Below are 18086 nucleotides of genomic sequence, written 5' to 3' on the forward strand. Positions count from 1 at the left end.
AAACTTACAGAAGGAAATCAGTTACCTAATCAAATTTAAACATCCTCCCTTATGCAGTTAAGCATTTCATAGGTTGTGGTCGGCAAAGATATGTCCAGGAAAAATGGTCAATGTGTCAACCGTAGTTTGGAGACCGATCCATTTATCTGAAAACACATTTTGGCAGCTACACAATATTCTGAAGAGTACTTTCGAAGCCACATAACACATATACCTAAGCAGAACAAAGGACTAAGTGGCTTGTGTGGTTAAATAGAGTGGGGGATATCTCTTGAGAGATACAGGTTTTTTCACTCCTTTTACTTTTTCATTATTTCTGTTTTGTTTGTTTTTTTCTTGCTTGGTAAACTTAGGTTTTTTTCATTTGATATAATGTTGTGTATTGACTTTAATAAAGTGTGATGTTTTAATTTTTGAATCATAGTAGCACCTCATATCATTTTGCTCCATTTTTCTATCACCCTGTACTTTGTTGCATCCTGTTGTATATTTTAGGTTTGAATGTTATATGTAATTTTAGAAAGTATTTTTTTTTTTTTACGATAAGGCAGTGAATATATGTAATAAGCTTCAAAACCAATTGGAGGTTATTATAGTGAATGAATTTAATCATGCATGGAATAGGTATAACACTGTGTGAAGCAGATAAAACTAATGGATGAATAAGGTTTGGGGTCTTTACATCAGAGTAAATGCCTTTAAATGGTCAAATCTATAGGCTGAGGCTTGTGTCAATTTATGGACTATAAAGCCAGTATGTCTGGCTGAAGGTCACAGTGGATATAGTGCAAGGTATGATTGGAACTTCCATTTATGTTCCATTGTGTTCTACGGACTTTATTAATTTATCTCTTATTCTCTTATTATCTCTTATTCTCTTATTCTAAACTGTAATTATTTTGCAAATAAAAAACAGTACTGTTACTAAAAAAATGATCTACCAAGTATGGATAAAAATCACTTTTTGTTCCCTTTCTAGAGTGGTTATCAACATATTGACTTGTTTACCCAACTGATGCTCAGCCAGTTAACCCCTTTGAAAATAATGTAGCACAGAGTTAAAAGACAGCATTTCTTTCTTGTCTCAACAAAAGATTTCTTTACAAATAGACTGAACACAATATGTGACAGTCTGGTGCTTTTAAATGAAACAGCATTTAATAGAAGAATTAGCTTTGGGTTAAGCTTTCTGGGTTTTTTTTCTGCAACACATATTCCAAATGTACTTGTTTTTTTTATGTCAAAAACAGAGTTAGTACTAACTGTTCATACTGCAAGAATAAAATGTGTTGTCTTTTCTCTTCTCCCTAAAGACTTATATTCAGATATGTTCTGATCTGAAAGTAAAGGACTGCTAACTGTTTCACCTTGAGCAGTGCTGAACAGTAGATAGCATTCTACTCATTATGATAATCTAGGTTCAGGAGACTAAGCTCATCGGTGCACAACCAAGAATCTGGTTCCCGTGGAAAACATGTACATTTACCGTATGTTTCGTAGAATAAAGTCCTAATAAACTGTACATACTGTATGTATTTAGCTTTGTAACAAGAGTTTCACTCTCTGAATACTGGTTTGGAGAAATCTATGTAGCATATAGAAGCCAACTTGAGTTTTATGAAGTTCAGAAGGGTTGCATCACCACCACCATAAAGAAGCAATAAAGTTGGTCTTAGTGTCATGTCACCCGTCTCATGTCATGGGGCACCCGGACTTGTAGGAGGGGGGGTGCTGACTGTTACCCAACAAAATGTCCCCAGTATGGGAAAGTAAATCTGGTCAGGGGAGCAATGCAGTGCATGGGCAACTGGCACAAGAGGTCTAATCCTACATTTGCCCAACACATACTAATCTCGTAATACCACACCAGATGTACAAGTACAGTATTTAACTAGGGCTCAAAAGTTAAACTTGCCCGCCCAAGTACACTGTTAGTGGTGAGGCTTCCTGCCATCCGTGTTGTGAATGCTGCATTACTGTTTCCACTTCCACAGACCAACAACAAAGAGAAAAAAAAAGTATTCACGTGCATTTCAGGAGTGGTTGAAAAGTCCTCGGTTGTCTATTGTTAAGCATAGTAGTGTTTGACATGTTTTAAGGCTTGCCTTTCTTCTTTCTTCTCCTGATCCTCCTCCCCATTATGTATTATAGCTGGTATAATATAAAAGCTATTTTTAACTATATACAATGAAGATATGTTTTTTTTGGGGTTTTTTTACGATTCATGGAATTTGCAAATGCTCTTTGTTGTATGTTTGTGAGTTGTGCCTTGCGCTATGGAGAACCATTGTATACCATTTGCGTTTGTGCGTTAAATATAAAAATAGAAGTTATAAAAATAGTATATCCAAGGGCATGCTATGGGAAATGGAGTAGTGTGAGGTAGGAAAGAACTGGTAACATTTAGCTAAGTTAATACTGGCACATATGCCTAGCATATACTAAGAGGACTTTACATAAGTAGAGATGTATACCTAATTAGCGTACACATGTTCTAGGTAGGCTTCTGCCTATAGGAGTCTAAAGGGGTGGTTGGGGAGATCCTCTGATCCCCCTGACTAGCCCACCATGCTGTACAATCGATAGAGGTCCGTGCTTTTTACACATGCTTTGAAAATGGTTTTGCCCTAAGCATGCCCTTGTCCCTTCCTCTATCCTTCCGCCAACATAGTTGGTGCGGAAACACTTCTCTTTTTCTGAGGATCTGTCTCCATTATTCTGGCCTCTTGGAGTACTTCTGCAACAGGGAAGAGCTAACACACAAACCACGGGGGCAACATCTCCCCCATTCTCCAATCTTGGGGAAATGGTATGCATGGAGGGTCCACCCTATTGCAGAAGTACATGGAAGAGGCCAGGATAATGCAGGGGAGAGCCAGGAGACGAGGAAGGAGCTACAGAGAGGGAGACAGAGAAGAGGAGACACGGAACGGTTGTTGGAAAAGGTAGGGAAACATTGAGAGAGTGTGAGCAAGTGTGAGAGAGGGAATGCCAATGAGTGACAAAGAATTTTGTTTCCAAATCACATTTTGTCTGAAACGAAAGAGCAGAAGATGAAATTTGTTGTCTGAAAATGAATGGACCAAAAAAAAGAAAACCAAAAATTTGTCCTATTCATTTTTGGTCCAAGTGCACATCTAATAGTTATTAGCATACTTACGAAAACTCAGAGTTTGCCCTTGAGCATCTGGGTTTTTAACCCCAATCTCAAGGCAAATGGGCAGATTCTCAGAGTCATAAAGTTTTGAACACACTTAATACACTGACCTTTAATGATTTCTGAGCCTTCCAATTGGTGCTTTTCTCATTGCTAAAGCACACCTGGAATCCCTGCTTGAATACAAAGGACTTTATTCAGAATAGCTTTACCTCCAGACAAATAATGTTATAATAATGAATGTTATTAGATCCATTTGGTTGCCTCTGTTAATGAGAATCTTTGCAATGGGCAATTACAGGGCTAACGTTTGTTTTTTGCCTGCTTTTATAGTAGTCAGATGGCTGCCATTTATTTATTATTATCCTCACTCAAATCTATTTACTATTTTATATGAAATACTTTTACATTAAGTCATTTCTGACACTACAAGACCAGAGGTTGCACTGATAATAGGAGCAGACTTGGATTTGAAAAATGTTGGCAACTACATATTGTTTATTAATTTTGGGTATTACAGAAGGCCGGTATGTTGCGGACCGCATATTATACGCAGCAAAGAGTTACACTGCATTCTGTATGAATATTCTTGCCTGTGTTTTTTAAACACTAGTACACAATACGTTTGCTGAAAAATTTATTCTATATTATCATTCTGGGCAGGCAGGTTAGAGTGAGGGCGTAAAAAAGTACCCAGACTGATTAATGGTTCAGAAAACTATTTAAGAGTCAGCAGAAAGATTAATAGTCATATATTTATACTGTTATATATTATTACATTTGTATTAATGTGGCAGTTTAGTATCCCAGACAGCGTCGTCAACAAATAATACATATTAAAATACTTTGTAAATACTTGCATTCCTCACCCTGCAAACAAAAATATTTACCATTAGGTGAAGCTGCAGCTCCAAGGCCCCCTCCATGATCCTGTTTTTTCTCACCACTGATTGGCTGTTTAAATCTGCTGTAATCAATGAGTTTAGTTGTGCATGTGCAAAAGGGTATCCATAGACTCCCCACCCGAACTCCTACTGAGCCAGTGCGAGAGCTGACGTGGTGAGTATACCACTTGGGCGCAGACAGTAGGGTTACCAGGTTGTTCTTTAAAAGGAAGACTCATCACAATGTTATTTCATTTTACAGGACTCCTGCTTTGCTTTAAGTATGACCTCTCATATCGTTCTGCGGAGCATCTCTCTGTGAAATACTCTGCAGAGCCTCTTGGCTTTCTCCCTTACATGTTGAATCATTGTCATGCATAGCAGCATTCCCCCAGACTGCTGCTGAGAAATTATACTCCATTAGCTGAAGAGAAGCCCTCACTGATGCTCCGAGAAAATCTTAGCATCACTCTCCCTGGACACCTATACAGTGAGGTGCACCATTTGCTAAGACATCACAGGAAAATGAATGCACTAAATTAAATTGTATCAGTGTATGAATGTAACACACTTGTTACATACCGCCCTGCAATGTGCTGAATCTAGATATAACTTTTGATCGTTTCTAGTGGTAGGTTATGGCATTTATAAGGCACATTTATAGAAGCTTCTTACATAGACTTTCATTTAACTTTTCTTTTCACATATGAGTCTAAAAGAGCGCAAACTGAAAAAGGAGTCATTTTACCAAAACATATGACAACAATGTTGTCTTAAAACTAAATTGCTAATGTTTAGATAGATTTTACTTGTCTATTCTTTTTAATGATAAACAAGCTTTTTTTTTTTTTTTATATGTTTAAGCAGTTCTGGTGCTCAGTGATTAAAATTGAGCAATCACTATACCAACCAGTAGAAAGTTCTTGCCCGTTTACCATTTTGATCCAAAGGGTCCCTATTGTACGGAGATTTAACCCCACATTGTATTATAGTCACCAGTTATTTCTATGCTTATACCAGCGTCATTGCTCCCACTGCTGGCAGAGCTGTGCGTTGACAGCTGCATGTAGCACAATTGTTTGATCATTCACGTTTTTAATTTGTGATTGTAAGGTCATAACACAATAGGACATTATGGTTTTCTTTTGCCTGATTTTACTAATATTTAATTTGAAGCTTTCATTTCACCATACAGAAGTAGGGTAGTTTTTGAAAACATGTTTTCTGCAAGCATTTGCTTCCAAGCAAACTTAGATTGTATGGCACTTGCTTAACTTTAGGAAATGTCATTAAAGTGATCAATAAACAATAATGTTAAAGCCAGACTCATGGATTAAGTGGAACATTTCAAATTAAGACATACCGGTACATTTAAAGGAATACTGTAGGGCATTGAAAAAGTACTGCCATACAATTCTGTGTTTCTATGTATAATGAAGCACCAGATCATCCCCTTGATACCCAATATTGTAGGCAGTAGTTTCCATTAACCCCTTCGAAGAGAGGGTAACTTCTCCATTAATTAAAAACTATGCGATGGCAATAGACCAGTGTTTCTATCTAAGATTTTTATGTTTTATTTTCTCATTCTGTTTTGATTCTTGGTTCTTGTAAAAAAAACGTTTTACAACCTGTTTGGGGCATATGGATTTACTTGTAAATGTGTTTTATGGTTTTTAATATTTTCTACAGCAATAAACAGTCCATCGGGTGTTTATTATGAAAATTGTTAAAATCATCTGAAAAAGCATAACAGCAGCAGTATAACTCAAAGGTTAATAAATGCCAAGGTGAAACTTTATTGGCAGAGGAAATGTAAAGGTGCTAATGAGATTTCGAAAATAAAAGCAATTGTTACCATTAACCCTTAACCCATACTTCTGAGCAGTCATAATATTTAATATTATTAATATTATGTAAGATTAAATCAGATTGGGGTTGGTTAATTTGATGTGTGTTACAAGATAGAGTTGAACATATTGTTTTGATTGTCTTTGTTGGATCTTAGTTCACTTTTCAATCTTGCACATTTTGTTTTATTTTTAGTGCCTCTACACCCCATATTTAGAGCTTTAGATATGTCACAGCTTCCTTGGGTGCACTAGAGCTGCTTTTCTTTCATTGCGTTATAATTACAAATCAGTCCATCCAACCCTAACAAAATGTACCTTCAAGACTGATGTTTTGTCCATCAAAACCATAGGGTATGCATTTAATCACCGAGCAGGAAACCATTATGTCTTGCTGACGTGAAATATCATACGGTAGCTGCATAGACACGCGTGTCCCCAACGGCTATCACTTTTGTGTAGGCTTCATTCTTTTACGTTCCATCATACACCCACATCTCGGCATCCAGCATCTGGCTGCTTTGTGTTTGTTCAAAGACATGATAAAGAGAGTTCAGGAGAGCAGCGAGTTTTGTTTAAGTGAATTACTCTAGATAGTGGTAACATTTCTTTTTTTGTTTAATTTCATGATTTTGAAAGCTTTAGCTAGTTTTTTTTCCTGCAGGCAAAATAAGTGATAAAGAATGAGATTTTGTATGTGTGTTTTATGTCAGGGGTAAAAATGGAAAAGGGGGTTTAAATAAACCCTAAAAGCGGGTGCAATTTATAGGAAACTTGTTTTTTTGAGTTAGTATCTCAGTTTGCTTTCATAGACTTGACCCTCAGTGCAGAGGAGATACTAATACTTGGCAGTTATTTGAGTAATCAAAGTTACTCAAGGGTTTACTAAAATAGCGGTAAAAGAGCAAAGTCACAGAGATCACAGACTACAAATTCTAGTATCATGTGCCAGGACTTTCCACTTAAAGGCAAGATGGAGTGGGGAGAACTGTGTTTCTACCCAAGGAGACTGACCCAACATTTGTTCTCTGCACAGAGATTCTGTGTAGTTTAACAGGAGACAAAGGCTTAACAGAAAGTATCTCCAATCAGTGATGGAGTATTACATTAAAAGCATATACAAAATATAAGTGAGCCATACGTTGATTGGAAAGAAGTATAACGAGTCTCAGTATGATTGGAAAGCTTTCTTTTGGATTGTATTCTATTTTTGAAGTAATCCTGTAGTAATCCCTTGATTTAACCGCCCCCTCCTCAAATTATCTATTCTCGAAAGGAAACTCAAATGTCATTAGAGCATAATCAGTGACGTAGATTCAATAAACAATGAGTTGTGTTGAGACAAAAGTTTTCCTCTCTGCTTAATTGAGATGTCTTGGCCACTATCACTCACCCACTACTCACTGTTTACTAGTGGTAAGTAAGGGTTTACAGTGAAACCTTTAGCTCTGAAAACAGTAGAAGACCAACACTTTCTTGAGTTCATCAGGGTTACAGTGTGAAATCGAGGAAAGGGAGTCAGGAAGGAAAAATGACTGTACAATTTAAATGGCAAAACATTTTGAGAGCCCAGGTGGCCACAACATGCTATGGTTGTAGAGATGAACACAAAATTGGACACCATCATGAAATCATTTGGTTTCTGAGGATTTGTCTAGATCTAGTAAAAACACCAGATAAGTGTCTCTTCCTACCAATAATGGTGGCATGACAGATATAAGGGAGCATTAACTTTGTTTATATATATATATATATATATATATATATATATATATATATATATGTAAATGGTTCTTACAAAAGAGTGAGGAGTACTACCCAAGCCTATATATTAAGACATAACTAAGACAGCATTTAGGGCTCTATTGTGATGCTTAAAGTGAAAATGATTTTCTATCACCCAGAATGACATAAATCTAAATGCAAGCCATGTCCAGTGAAAAGGAAATAGCTTTTTAATAGTGTTTTATTTAATATTTATGTCTGTTAACCAGTATGTACCTCTTTTACAATTAAAAGGTTTCTGTAAAGCCGTGTTTTCTTAATCTTTAATGCATAATATAAAACATCCATACCGTGAAAAAAATAGATTAAACATTCGGAACAGGTATTACAATAATCAGCTTTCATTTTGTAAAACTCCATCCTTCAGGCTAAAATATTATATATATATATATATATTAAAGCCAGTTTGTAAAACGGAAAAATTGATCTCTCTGGTTGTTAAACTGCTAGCAAACATCTAATTTGTTAAAAAAAAGAAAAAGCCAACCACCTTGTCACAGCATGCTATAACTAAAAGTTAGCGTGACCCAGTGGAGGAAGTAATCTAAAAATCAATTCCACATAATTAATACATATGTTTGGCAGGTTTCCACATTTTGTCTTTTTTTTTTTTTTTTTGCACGGATCCTATCATCCTGTTTTAAAACTGCTTTTTATGAATGTGGCAGCTGATACAGTATGTTTGTATTAGTAATACAGATAGTACATAAGTATATTTTCTAAATAATATGATTCATAAATGATGTATCTAATATGTAGATATACTCGGAATATACTAAATAGACCGATACCATGGTGTTTAATAAAAAACATATACATAAAAAAATATGGAAAGAACCCAGCAGCAAGATACACATAAAAGATAAACAATAAAGAATGCAAAGTGTGCTTCAGTACCAACAAGTGCAATTGGGAAATTTATATTACCCAATTAAGATAGGAATCTTCTTTGTATGATTATTCCTTCATAAGATGTAATGCAAAAAATGGTGATCTACACTTACCTTACCTTTGCGGACCTTCATAGAACTTTATCTCACCAAGGAAATAGGACTGCTGCCGTGTTTATTGTAATGTAAGATGCTTCATTAAAAGTTTTTCATTTTGATTAAAAGTATGTACTATTTACACTTTCATTGACTACTGTTTTTTTTCCTATTCCTGAGGTTAGGTCTACAGTCTCTCTCACAGGGTGATTCATTTTAAAGAACTTATTCTATCATCTGTATTTGGGAGTGGATTCTAAAAATCATTCATTCATTTTACATTTAAAGACATAGTATACACTATGAGATGCCTGTATTTGTATTACATGTTATGAAGTAATAATCATATAAAGAGGATTCCTGTCTGAATCAGGTTTTATACATTCTTAATTGCGCTTGTTTGCACTGAAGTGCACTTTGACACTCTATTCTTTAAAAACATACATATGTTTTAGAAAGCTTAATTATACATTTACCATGGGAAGCATCCATCTTAATCTCCTATTCTCACAATGTTCATGGTTATTCTGATAATGCCTGGGAAAACTCTGGGTTTGGGGTAAATCCCTGCTTCCCTGAATCTCTGGGTCATGTTCGTCTTTCTATGGAGCAGGGCAGAGGTCCTTAGCCACGCCCACTGGCTGCCCACATCCAACTCTTAACCGATGTAATGCTCACTGGGTCTAGACCTCCCCACCTCATTGGTTACCATGCCCATATATAGCCCCGCCCCACCCCATTGCAATGCCATGCCCTCGGAAGGAGAGCGCTGGGTAGCTTGCCCTGGGAAGTTCCCAGGTATGATTCTGACCCATTAAGTTATTAAGTTAGTTGAAGGCAGCTGACTTGTTTGGCTGTTTCTCACAGGGAATGAGAGATCAAATGCAAATTCGTCTTCATATACATGTATGTAGTTCATTTTAACAAGTATCAATAGCCTTGTTTTTTAGAATGTTGTGATTTATCTCATACTAATAACCAGCATCTCATAATGTTATATCCCACTATCCTATAATAATAATCTGACCTCTTGAATATTTACACAAAATACTAGCAATGCCACGGGTTGCGTAAAATGAACTTGACCCCCAACTGCACTGGGTTCCCAAACCAATCTTAGCAGAATCCCTTTGCAACCCGGACCTAGCAGAGTTCAGTTATATGTCTGTTTTGAGCCTCAGGACCCCTATCTAAGCTGAACTATTTTCTCAACTCTTTGGCTGGGTCTTCTTTGATGATAATTGTTGATAAATTGTCCTGCATTTGCGAGCCTCAACAACCGAAGACTTTCTGAAGAAAACCTTTATTGAAGGCCTACCAAAAAAATAATTTCAATATGTATATTGTTAACAAGTTAAATGATGTAGCACTAATATCCTAAGCTGCTAAACCATTTACTTTCTTAACATATCACATACAGAAATATGCTCTAATGATTAAACTTTTCTATAACATCAAAACACATGATGGTCAACTTTTGTGGTAATGTAGACCTCATGAATCTATGAAGATCCAGTAGTCAGGAGTAAGTTTCCTAAAATTGATTAGTCATATAGAACTTCTATGCCATCTTTATTCTTAAAGGACACACATATTTAATTTTACTATAATTTGCAGCACATCAAAAGGTAATTTGTTTCATTTCTTTGAGTGCTTTCCTAAATGAATGACTCTTGCTGTCAACGTGGCATTTAATATCAAACTCATTTGTGTTACTAGATCTGAATTCCTTTTCTTGGGCTTCTGCCTGGTGCCAACTTGAACTTTGTGTACCTTTTGCTTATTACTGCTTGTTTAAACAGCTTAACTAGATTGCAGATACCACGTTCTCTTCCAGTATGTGAGTCAGACAGGAATTGCCAGCTCGTTTTCCCAGTAATTGCTGTATTGCACTATGTTTATGTCCAATGGAGCCCAGATTACTGGGTGCCAAACAACATGCTAGAGCTTCAGTGCCATCTTTCATTTGGAACAGATAGCCATAGCTGTCAATGTCCTGCAGAGAAACTAGAGTTGTCATTCCAGCTACTGCTTGACTAATAATCAAATCCCTTTTAGATTAGTCAGCAATGATGGATGTTGTAGACAACCATAGGATCAAAGGTTACTTACTTTTTTCTAAGTACTGATTCTTTTGGTAATCCTTATAATTAGAAGAGGTCATTTACATGCAGGAATGCAACAAATATATAACATAAGTTGTGGGATAAAGAAACAAGAAGAAACAAATAAAATAGAAAAGGCCATATTGTGTAATCATTAACCATTATGTATACACATTGATAACTCAGTTGAATACAAACCCTAAAATTCTACAAGGAAACATTTCCTTTATGGAAAATCTTTTAGTCTTGGCCATAATTGCTTAGGCTTTCTTTATTAAGCATACTCTCCCGAAGACCAGCTGCAAAGGTATTGGAGGCCACTGATGGTTAGCCATAAGGGATCAGAGATTTTTGCATGCTGCTGGTATGCATATCTACAATTTTTCATAATAACATTGGAAAATGTGTTATGTGGCATGTATGTTTTGCATCTTTAAAAAAAAAACTAAAAAAAAAACCACATTTTGACATCCAGGAATGCAGAACCTGCAAATACCATACATGCGTAACTTACTACGTCTATTTAGGTTGATCTAGCAAAAAATATGTCCAATGTAAAAAAAGCATACATAATAGGAAACTGAGATGCATGTTCGCTGTGGGTCTATTCTTCTAGGATTGAGAAGTTGGTGTAGTTGGCTTGATACAAAATACTAGCAATGTTATGGTTTTGCTCTATTTTTCTAAACAATGTTTCTTTCTTTACCAGTCGGCAGAGTTTTTCGAAATGCTGGAAAGGATGCAGGTAAGAGTCCATCTGATCTCTCACACTCAACCATGGAAGGTGGATAGCCCTCAGTAAAAGTGACACAGATTAAATATTTACAATACATTTACCTTAGTTGATATATATCTAAAAAGATAAAACTAGGGTTCTAGAAACCTTAATATTTTTTTCTGCTTATAAACACATTGGTTTAGAAGTCTTCATAGTCCTGGAAGAACATTGTAGGAAATACTATTCTGTTAACTGGTTAAAATATTTGTGCCTTTTTATTCTTAAAAAAATAGACTTTTTTTTTTAAGATACTGTGAGATATTTTTTTCCTGTTATATGGAAAGAATGTTTTAAAAACATTAACTTTCATTTTTATGAATTGTTCTATTTTCATTCAGGCTCCTAAACTAGAAGAACAGAAAAGTGGAAGTCAGAAAAACAAGGTTAGTTAAACCTAAAGACTGAACTGACAAACAGGGGCACAGGGGAGATATATAAAAGTGCAATTACCATATAATTAGGATGTGCAATGGCTGGGCCAAAATTGGCAATTTATATAATTGTTATGATTTTAATACAGGTTAGTTGTTTTTTTAAGCCCCAGAGTTTTAATATTTTGAGATGACTACATCACCTCACTTTTCTATACATATATGTACTATAAGTATTCACATGTATAAAGTTCACACCTTCAGTAACTAGTATCTTGCAAGAATAAACTAAAAAACAAGACTATAGGAATAAAGCATTGTTACAATATTACCTTTTTATACATCGACCCCAGTGTACCATATAACAAGTTTTGGCTCTGCTCTGCAACTTTGCAGATATATAACATGATTTCTGTTTCATTGAAGAAGATAAAAGGATTAAGGTTTTATGTGAAAACAATAGCTACTAAGAGTTTTGGAAAGCAACATGTATTATAGTCATTCATTTGATAATACGTAAGTGCCTATATATTGGAAACTGGATTATCATTGAATAAAAATGTTTTCTTAACGTTAAAGAAAATGATACGCTCCTACCGTTTGTCATTAATTATAAATGGATTACTGATCTGGGTTAAAATAAAATCACGTTCAAAAGCAGGGACGCAAATATATATAAAGGTAAAAGAAAACAATAGTAGTATAGTATATTTAACCCTTCAATGTGAGCAATGGAATACTTATTTCTCCTCTCTTCTTCTTCCCCACTCACAAAAATCCTGGATAACACAAGTTAATCATAAACAGTTCTTTACTTCCATGATAGATAATAATGATAATATAATAATAAAAATCCCTCGGATTCTTAGGTCTTTTATTTAATTTATTTAATACTTACCTCCTGAAGAAGCTGACTAATCCCAGGGAAATGCTTAGCGCAATTGTACATCTTTAAGAAGAGCTTTTAACCATTTGTTGGCTGCTAGTCTGCATTTTTTTGCACATGGGATCGTGCAACACACATTGTAATTGTCTCTTCACAATTCATAATATATATGTGCAGTGATATTGTGCCGTTGGGTGTTCTGTTCTAGAATCATGGAATTAAAGAACAGTTTTAGATGAACTCTGTGATCCAGGATTTGTGAGAGTGGATAATGAAAAAATCCTTTGCTCACTTTGAAGGGTTAAATATACTACACTATTATTGGTTTTTTTTTCTTTACATGTATTTGCGCCCCAGCTTTTGAATGTGATTTGCAACTAAATTATTGAAGCAGTACTTGTGAGGGAGCAGCATGTACGGTTTAAAGGGTTAAGTTCTTGCTTTGTGTATCACTTGGTGTACCGGTGTTGCAATTTGTTAGTTACTGTTTTAAAATAAAATCACCCCAGTACATAGCTCTAAAGTGTGAACATGTGAAGGACATTGAAACAGTTTGCTGAAACATGGAATTTTGCCACATGCCTTACACTAACTAGTAAGGTGCTGTAGCATCTCGAGTTAGTGGTAATTGGACTGGTCTAACTTGACTACACTCAACAAACCAAATATGAGCATCATATGAGCTTTGACTGTTGGTCGAGTTGAGTGGTATTCACTTTTATATTTTGAGACTCCATTTGGGCTGTGTTGAGTTGCAATTAAAAGGTGGCTTTTAGGCAGGTCTAATGGAGGAGGCACACAAATATGGCTACTTTATACCATGGTTATATATGGTGGTGGGGGGTGTTAAAGTGAGATCAGCTGTCTGGCATGATCATGTGTTGTGATGGTGCAGGCACCCCCATTCTACCTCCCAATAAAATAATAAAAACTCAAAATACCAACAAAATTTGATAAATGTATATTTAATAAAAAACAGACAGACAATCTTTTGTGAACTACAACAGACAGGATAATTATAAGAGGAGTAGCCAGCTAAAATGTGCGCTTCAGGCATGCAAAAAGGATATCACATGCTTAGACATTTCTATTTTGTTCCTAGATTTTGTGTCTTAAGCAAAATTGTGTAATATAACCCTTTATTGTGGGTGCAAAATCAACATTAGCTCCATGTGCAGTTTACATATATGTACCACTACATTCATATGATGAATTTATTGAGGGGTTTGGGCTTTTTAGAAAAATATTTTGTTTTCATTTATTGTATTATTTTCTTTTGGAATGCATGAGGAGCTCATGTATTTTTAGCCATGTGTCATGTGATCTGATGCACCATTTCTCTGATACTAAGTATCTATGAATAGTTTAGCATGTCTTGAAAAAAATCTATAGGTTTTCCTAGGTAAAGTGAAAGTTTTTGTATTTGTAACCTAGATTTGCAGTAATTGCATGGTGTTATTTTTCAAATAAATACTACAATCTCAGTAATCATTTACAAATAACACAATAATAGTGTGCTAAAACAAGACACTTGCTTCACTATTTTGATCAGTACGGATTGCTCATAAGGAATTCCAAGGGGAATGAAGAAGGAGTTTATCATGACATGTAGAATTTAAATTAGCATGCGTCCTAGATATTGCAAATCCTATTTTATGTATAGTGAATATGCCTCTGAACTCATTTGGTAGTGTTCTGCGAGCCGAAAATTGTTCCTGTTAGTCAAGATTCAGATAAATGAATTATTTGTCACTTTTTTTTTTTTCTGCGAATGAATGCAAACTCATAATTGCTTGTGAAAATGCAGACCGTCTGGCTGGCTCGTGCTGCACATTCATTTAAACAATTTACTTCAGAGAGACTCTTGCTTTAAAATACAATACAGAATATTGTAATTATGCAAGTAATTTGGTTTTGTAGAGGAAAATAATCTTCCAGTCTGAAAAGTCAGCAAATTTAAATTCCAAATTAAATATAATTTAGTTTGTTTGTTTAAATAGCATTTCTGCTTATGGATGCTTTATATAGAAAACCTGCTTATGATTAGTAATTGATAGACATAATGTAAGAAATGTTTTACTTTCCTGGCAGCTTCTGTTTGGTGAAGACCAGTGGTGGAAGTACCGGGTCGCAGGGGTTGCGACTGCGACCGGGCCCTGGAGTTCTGCCAGTCAGGGGGGCCCAAGGGGTGCCGAGCGGTTGTTTCAGCAACCACTCGGCGACCTTCTGTCTCCTCTGCTCCCAGCCGCCGCCTGCCTCAGCGCTGCCCCGACTGCAGTGGTGGGAGTGTGAGGCGTCTGTCTCGGGTGCCGGCGCTTCACGCTGAGTGCCGGCATATGATGTCATATGCCGGCGCTCAGCAGTGAAGCCGTGCGCACTGCGGGAGAGCACTAAGACAGAGGCCTCGCGCCTCCACCACAAGACTGCACGGTAAGTGACCTACAAAGGGGGGTAGGGAGAGGGGGTAGATAGTGAGAAGGGGGTAGAGAGAGGGTAGATAGTGAGAAGGGGGAGAGGGTAGATAGTGAGAAGGGGGTAGGGAGATGGTGGATAGTGAGAAGGGGGGTAGGGAGAGGGTAGATAGTGAGAATAGGGGTAGGGAGAGGGTAGATAGTGGGGCGGGAAGGAGAGGGGATAGATAGCCTGATAAGGGGGGAGAGGGGGTAGATAGCCTGAGAAGGGAGGGAGAGGGGGTAGATAGCCTGAGAAGGGAGGGAGAGGGGGTAGATAGCCTGAGAAGGGAGGGAGAGGGGGTAGATAGCCTGAGAAGGGGGGGGAGTGGGTAGATAGTGTGAGAAGGGGGTAGGGAGAGGGTAGGTAGTGTGAGAGGGGGGTAGGGAGAGGGTAGATCAGATTTCTGAGGCCCTGCTGACACAAATATACCAGTGCACAAAAGGTATAAATGCATAAATATTATCTCTATCATATACAATGGACCTACTGTAAGGTTACCTTGCTCAAATAACTTGTCAAACACTAAGGCAATATGACAACGTGTGAACCAGATCTTGGGGTTCTCTCTACTGGTAATCTGTCTGATGGCCCACTCTCTTGGCCAGAGAAATATAACATTTTTTTGCCATAGATAGTAGAAGTATACCTACATGATTTAGCATACCTTACTAGAACCCAGCCAGACAGTCATAATACTTATGTTCCTTTTGCCGGTACCAGGAACTAACTAACTATATATAACACTATATTACAATTTAGACAAGAATAAACTCAAATAAATAAATTCACTAATACATAGAAATTAAATAAGTTAAAGGTGTATGAAGGTTAAAAAGCCACAAAAGTACCTAGTTAACATAAAAAGGATTTCAACAGAAACAGTGTTTCCAACTAACAATTTTTTTGCATAACTGTGACTGAGGGACCTCCTGGTGATGATACTAGATAGAAGATACAGCTCTAACCAGTTGAGGTCCAGTATGTACTCATTTTTCCATTAGGCCCACACTCACATCAGTCTTTTTTTATATGAATAGTGTCAACAGAACAATTATTTGTAGAAACTGTTTTTATGTAAAGCTAAAGAGAAAATGCTGTTTTTTTCCATTCTCTTTTGTGAGTTGCACCTTTCTTATGTAATTCTATCTAATTTGTTGCCGACAAGACCTGCCATGAAGTTAAAAGCCCATATTGCCTTTAAATCTTGTAGCATCTACAACCCATGCTGTTTAAAATCATGTTGCTCTTAAATGTACTGCTTTTTACTCATTGAGCTTCAGGGAGTATTTTTTTTTTCCAAAACCCTTAAGAAATGTGTTGTCTAATCACTAACAAAGTAACTTCAAGATTGCGTTCACAGCTTTACCATGTGTACTGTACCAGTTTAGGATGTAACTGTAACACAGTCTAAAGATTATTTGTGCATTGGGATACTGATTGCGAGTGTATCCCAATAACACCTTTAATAAAAACAAAGTTTGCTTTTTATGATATTCCTGTTACAGATCTTAAATGTTCCCCCCAGAATAATCTGCCATTTCTTCTGGATTGTAAACTGTCAATGTTATATTCCGAGAATCCTCAGGGTAGCAACAAAGTAGACAGACAATAGGTCTCTCTCAAAGACATTATATGGCAGAGACAGTACAAAGACAGTAAATTGCATTCATTATATTTGCCATACAACAAAGTTACATTTCAGTTCAGCACAGTTTTCAAATTGCAGCTAGATGGATATTGAGACAGGTCATTAACGACAGATTGCCTGCAGTCATAGGGGAATTTCTATATAACTGTATATTCTTATTGCTTAGGGCCTATAGAGAGGACAACAATCTCTATATTTTTACTTTTTGTTCAAAACTCCCAAGATTATCTTTGTGTAATCTTGATTGAGCTATATTTATATTTTATGAACTCTACAGTGTGCTGAAAACACGCTTAGGTAACCCCCCCAATGCTTGTCTTAAGCTTTGGTATCTCTGAATTGTACACCTTTGCCATTGGAATACATTGATTTCCAGCTGGCTGTGAACGATGGAAGCAGTTAGAGGACATCTCGATAGCTGTAGGTGGCCCAAACACACCTTAGATTGCCAAACACGTTGATTTCCCTCTCTCCACTTCATCTAAGGTGTGTTGTTTTCTGTTTCTTTATGACTTCTTTTGTGCCATTTCATGCTATACATAATACATAATTATAATTGGATATAAACCTGATTATGGTGAATACTGCATAATAAAATGTCCCTGCTGATTGGCCTACTCGATTAGTTGCCATAGTGGTAAGACCACTCAATACATTTCTTACCACGTTTCATATTGTCATTGCCTTATAGGAAGGTGCTATGTAGAATACAATCCCCTGTACTTACTACTATCAAATACAGCTGACATTATGTTCACTCCTTTGGTTCAGCCACATTAAAACATATTTGTATTTTCAGTCCATGAAGAGGATCATAGATCATCAAAGTTCCATTGACCTCATTTGCTCCCCCTGATATGAGCAGGAGAATGTCTCAAATCTTAAAATACCTATCAGACCTTGTGTACCATAAATTAGGCAGCTGTATCCTTTTGCTGACTGCCTTTGATATTAGGAAGGTTGAAAATTTCCATCAGTTGACATTGGCTTACAGTTTGTGGTCTGGGTGTTCAGAGAGACAAGGTGAACAAAGGCTATTCCCTTCACCTCCATTCTTCTGTAATATTCAAAACATGCAACGGCAGACTGCAGAACACAAAATAATACACCCGTGAAAAATATATCTTTTTGGTTATAAAAATATTTTGAAAAATATTCTGGTACAAAATAAATAAATGAGCA

General features: G+C 36.4%; 1 protein-coding gene across 1 annotated transcript in view; it reads left to right on the forward strand.

The window, feature by feature from the left end:
- LOC149289664 (rap1 GTPase-activating protein 2-like) overlaps window positions 1–18086 on the forward strand; it is a 148355-nt gene that overhangs the window by 83950 nt on the left and 46319 nt on the right. The window contains exons 3-4 of the mRNA XM_089490213.1: window positions 11477–11512; window positions 11884–11928. Coding sequence (XP_089346339.1) covers window positions 11477–11512; window positions 11884–11928 — 81 coding nt within the window. The remainder of the gene's footprint in view (window positions 1–11476; window positions 11513–11883; window positions 11929–18086) is intronic.

The sequence above is a fragment of the Sceloporus occidentalis genome, unplaced genomic scaffold (genome assembly GCF_023333645.1).
Source record: "Sceloporus occidentalis isolate IW3139 unplaced genomic scaffold, rSceOcc1.0.p SCAF_43, whole genome shotgun sequence".
Taxonomy (NCBI): Eukaryota; Metazoa; Chordata; class Lepidosauria; order Squamata; family Phrynosomatidae; genus Sceloporus; species Sceloporus occidentalis.